We start from the raw sequence: 4,704 nt of genomic DNA on the forward strand, positions 1-4,704 counted from the left end.
AACTGAGGCTTTATTTAAAATGCGGAGAATTCGGATTCGAATACATTTAAATATCTCACCACAAACAAGGCGTCACGGCCAATCCTTTCCGTTTCACCGAAACTCGACCAAACTGCCTTCCATTTATGAATATATATTTAAAAAATATGAAGAATTCGCAATTTCTGATAACGATTCGTTGAATAAAAGCGTAAACATTTTAAAATAAAAAGAAATAATCTTTTATTGTTCGTGAATATGGCTGAATAAACCCGAACGGTGACGATTCAGTTTCCTTGTTTTGTTATTCATAAAATTTACTCAGGAAATCAAACAAAACAATTACGATTTATCCGACTTCCACGCATCTTTTCACTCGGTAAATGAAAATTAATAATGTAAAATAAGAGTAATTAATTACGAAACTTTTGTATACGAGTAATTTCTACGAATTACGAAAACTCTTGAGAATTAATAAAGCAAATTATTGACGGATCTGTCAGACGAAATATGAAAGATGTAAAGTGAATTTCATTTGAGGAGATAAGGAGCATCTGTTCTTTGGCAAATAGTTTTTTCCTAAAAATCTGCGCCAATGAAAACCAAGTTCGAAAAATTCCTGCCTATAAATATGCTAGTGGAGGGCGGTAATGTTACGATAAGATGGCAAGTACCATTTACGCCGCGATCTTCTCCCTGCTGATCTACTTTCTGGCAGTCGAAGGCTACGAGTATAATTACTGCGGTGAGTTTTATTTTAAATTTTATCTCGTCGATTATAATTTTTATTTTTCTCGGTAGCCATAGAAATCAGTTATTATTATAAATTTGGATTGGACTGACGGAGGAAGGCAATGCAACGCACGGGGAGGTAACCCAGTGCGTTATTGCCGTCAGTCCATCAGTCCATCCGTCAGTCCATAGAAAATCCTCCCGATTTTCTATGGAAACGGCCCTCTACTTAAGTGTTAACATAGCATAAATATCCCGTAATCTGTCACTTCAAATGGCAAATAAAAAATAATCTCATCACATTTAAAATATAGTTTATTACTCGATAAAATTACTTTTAAAATTTCGACGAAGAAAGATCGAGTAAAATTTCTCTTCCGAGTTTCGTTATCCCGCAAAATTACTCCGTTTAAAACCATCGCCTTTTTATTTCAGACGAGGATAGCCAAAGAAAAATAGAATACAGCAACGTGACCTTCACACCGTATCCCATCGAATCCACTAAAAGCCTGCTGGCTTCGGCCTATTGGAACTTCTTGGCGCCCATCACGTGTGACGCCATATTTTTCATCACCGTCGTCAAATGCGGTAACGGTAGGGACTCGGCCGATAAAACTTTGTAAGTCGCAGTTTAGTAAAAGGCGGGAAATCTTGGCGTAAAAGATAAAACTAGACATAACAAGAATAAAAGGGGAGAAGTTTTAAATGATTGAAATTGCGTTTTCAGTTCGTTTAGCATGAAGTTTGTCTTCCAAACAATTCGTGAATGCAGCATAGAAAAAGACGCATACTACGCTTGTCTGGAGAAGGATTACGCCAAGAGGATGCAGAACGGAAATAGCATTCAACCGGGAAGAATGTACGTTTGCGCAAAACTGCCGAAAATGTTCAGCCCGGTAAGGAATAAATCGATTTTTTATCGGAACGTTTCCAAGTTGTCCTCATTTGGTATTTTGCAAATTTCTAGGGATGTTACGACGGGTACGTAGAGATTCGACAGAAGAAAAGTAAGAAAGAAACTATTGTTTTATCTTGCTTTCAGTTTACAAACGCTATTGTTGTATGAATATCTCAAAGCGTTCTTCCAATAAATAAAACAAAATAAATCTATAAAAGACTGACGTAAGACGTACTTTTGTTTATTTTTAAAAAGTGACTTCTGTTACAGTTACAGTTAGTTGTAAACGAGGAAACTTTACGAAATCTACAGAATTTAATGCCGGTCACAAAGAAATGAACTTTGCCACGTAAATGTCCAAAAACATCTGTTAGATTTAGTCGAACTACTATATTATCTTCTTACTTCTAATTCAGAAGTTCGACTAGGACCTCTCAGCTATCGTTTATACTCGGGTACGATCGGTAACGATATAGACTAAGCACTAATCAGTATACTAAAGAGTCTGAATTTTAGAAATATAATTTCAAATGTACGACATAGCTTTATTTTCCGGAGAAAAATTCACATTTACATTAACAAAGCTATTACAATGACGTATCTTTAAATCTTACTCCGATATTGAAAATAACTCATTGAAAGAAGTGTTCGAACTAAAAATTCGATTATTCCGAATCTTCATCTCGTAGTTCATTTCGATTATTCTAATTTTTGGCACGGTGTCGGCCTAGACGTTAATCCGATAATTTAAAGATCCACGTGGATACAAAGAATAAAACAAAATATTGACAAGATTTCGCGGGTAAAAAACGGTGATGTAATTAAACTTAATATGGATGATAAATTGATAAACTTAACGAAGAATCGAAAATTTTTAAAAATAAAATGCAAACCATTTTTAAAAATTGGATAATTATTTAAGCGGTAAAATAATCCGGAAAAAATATCCAAGTTTTAAATTTAAACGTTAACAATTTTATGAACGATTCAAAAATGCGACGTTAAAATTCTTATAAAATTCTAATAAATGATGTCTTTAATATTAATAACAGAATAATGTTCACGATATAATAAATAATAGAAATAGGTTATATAAATATGGAAGTTTGGAAAATTATGCGTTAGTGTGATTAAAAAAATTGAAAATATTCCTTACAGAACTCAAGATAGGTCATATGTTGTTCCTAATCCTTTTTTCCAATAAATGATGTGCTTGTAAAAAAATAAAACTATTTTCTAATACAAAATGTCTTATAAGTAACAAATTGTCCCTGGTTTATAACAACACACTTACGCGAAAAGAGATAAAAGGAACGAAATATATAACAAAGAAACTAAAGTCAGCAAAATAGAGTTTATCAAAATCGAGTTTCGAGGCGAAATTAACTAAGAACGAATATAATGAATCTTGTAAACTTGGTGTGTAAATTTTAAGAGTTCGTGCCTTTCCCGGTATAAAATATTTCTCGGTTTTGCTAAACTATTACAATACAGGTGCAACCGGACCGTTTATAGGATATTACGAAATGATATACACCCTGTCGACATAGGACGGCTTCTTGTGTTTATTAATGAAATATGCACAATTCGTTTCTAATTCGTGTCAGTTGTTTAATCTTGCTGTAACGTATTCCCTCTTTCGTTATATTCCAATACTCTATTTTCGGTCGTTCTCTTACTGCTTTTCTCTCCGTTATTCCCTCAATTAATACCTTCATCCTCGCCTCAATTAATTCAAACTTTCATTTATTCTGAATGTCTTAATAGTTAATAGATCTTAATATTCTTATCGTGTTGTTTGTTCGTTTACTTACAGTGTTAAGAATGCTGCTGGTTTCCCTTTCTCTCTTTATAATCTGCTCGTTGGACAATTTTTCAGTCCAAGGTAACTTCTGCGTTGTCCACCATCACCGCATTTCAAAGGACTATAGTTTTGTCCTATGTTTTTTCCTCCGTGTTTCAGAATCATAAAGGCCACTCTCCAAACGTAACTTTTTAAAAGATTTTACTTGGTATCCACAGAGATGTTCTGTAATGTTAGCATTCCTTTTATACTGTAGAACTGTACTTATACCTATCCCTGTGCAATTTTTGATGCCACATCAGATGATAAGGCTATCTAATTCACTATCTAATGCCACTATCTATGCCACTAAGGCTATCTAATGCCACTATCTAATTCTTTCCCATCCAGTGTTATTGTAGCGTGTCTTTCGTTTCATATTGAACAAATCATTATATTTGTCTTTGTATGGTTTATTTTCATGTTGCATGTCTCTCGTAGCTCTTGTGCACAGTTTGCAACCATAGCTGTGTCGTCTGCAAAACGTATTGTGTCGAAGATCTACGTTTATCTTTGTACCATTATGGTTAATTTTCTTCTATTCCTTTATATCTTCTTCTATATAGATGTCGAGTAAAGTAGATGATAGTTCAAAACCCTGTCTGAGTCTTTTCAAAATTGTTACTTTTTTTATTTTTTATTAATGCTACTTGGTCTTTTATGTAGTTGATATACCGGGTGACCGTGATTAAAGTAGCTGCGTTTCGAGCTCGATTGTACAAAATCTGTTCGGCCAGATTCGATCAAAATTGGTGAATACGTTATTTGGACCATAGGATTTCGATTTCTGTAATGAAAACTTTTACTTCAGATTTTTGCCACCGGGGACGAAATGGAGCACTACGTGGAGTAAATAAGACGTAGTAAAGAAAACGAAAGGGCAACAGCTGACGATAGTTTTTATTCGGACTCAATTACAAATACGGTTGAATATGTTGGTCTTGCACATGTTCGAATAATTGGATTTTATGAACTGCTTTTTCCACTTGGGAACGCAGCGTATCTCCACCGATTTGTGACACGTGAAGCGTTATTCGATCCTTTAAAATCGTTAAACTATCCACGTGTCCTTGGAAAACCAAGCGTTTTAAATACCCCCACAACCAAAAGCATGGAGCGAGGTCAGGCGAACGGGCTGGCACATTGTAGTTAATGATCGACTAATTATCCGGTCTTCGATGAGATGCTGTCGTAGAACACATTGGTACACATTCAATCCTACGCTACATCCTTCTTAAACACGGTCGTGTCG

At 34.7% G+C, this 4,704-nt stretch overlaps 1 protein-coding gene across 1 annotated transcript; it reads left to right on the top strand.

Moving 5' to 3' along the window:
- The first annotated feature begins 642 nt into the window (after positions 1 to 642).
- LOC136982023 (uncharacterized) lies at positions 643 to 1,832 on the top strand. The gene is made up of 4 exons (XM_067278461.1): positions 643 to 724; positions 1,147 to 1,330; positions 1,439 to 1,607; positions 1,679 to 1,832. The coding sequence occupies exons 1-4, from the start codon at positions 643 to 645 to the stop codon at positions 1,775 to 1,777; spliced, it is 534 nt and encodes a 177-aa protein (XP_067134562.1). The 3' UTR covers positions 1,778 to 1,832.
- Positions 1,833 to 4,704: the final 2,872 nt, after the last annotated feature.

Source organism: Centruroides vittatus, unplaced genomic scaffold, assembly GCF_030686945.1.
Source record: "Centruroides vittatus isolate TY-2023 unplaced genomic scaffold, ASM3068694v2 contig_8, whole genome shotgun sequence".
Lineage (NCBI taxonomy): Eukaryota > Metazoa > Arthropoda > Arachnida > Scorpiones > Buthidae > Centruroides > Centruroides vittatus.

Coding starts and splice junctions, on each gene's coding strand:
- LOC136982023 (XM_067278461.1), top strand. CDS start 643: ATGGCAAGTACCATTTACGCCGCGATCTTCTCCCTGCTGATCTACTTT. Junction 725..1,146: donor CTACGAGTATAATTACTGCG/GTGAGTTTTATT, acceptor TTTTTATTTCAG/ACGAGGATAGCCAAAGAAAA. Junction 1,608..1,678: donor TGCCGAAAATGTTCAGCCCG/GTAAGGAATAAA, acceptor GCAAATTTCTAG/GGATGTTACGACGGGTACGT.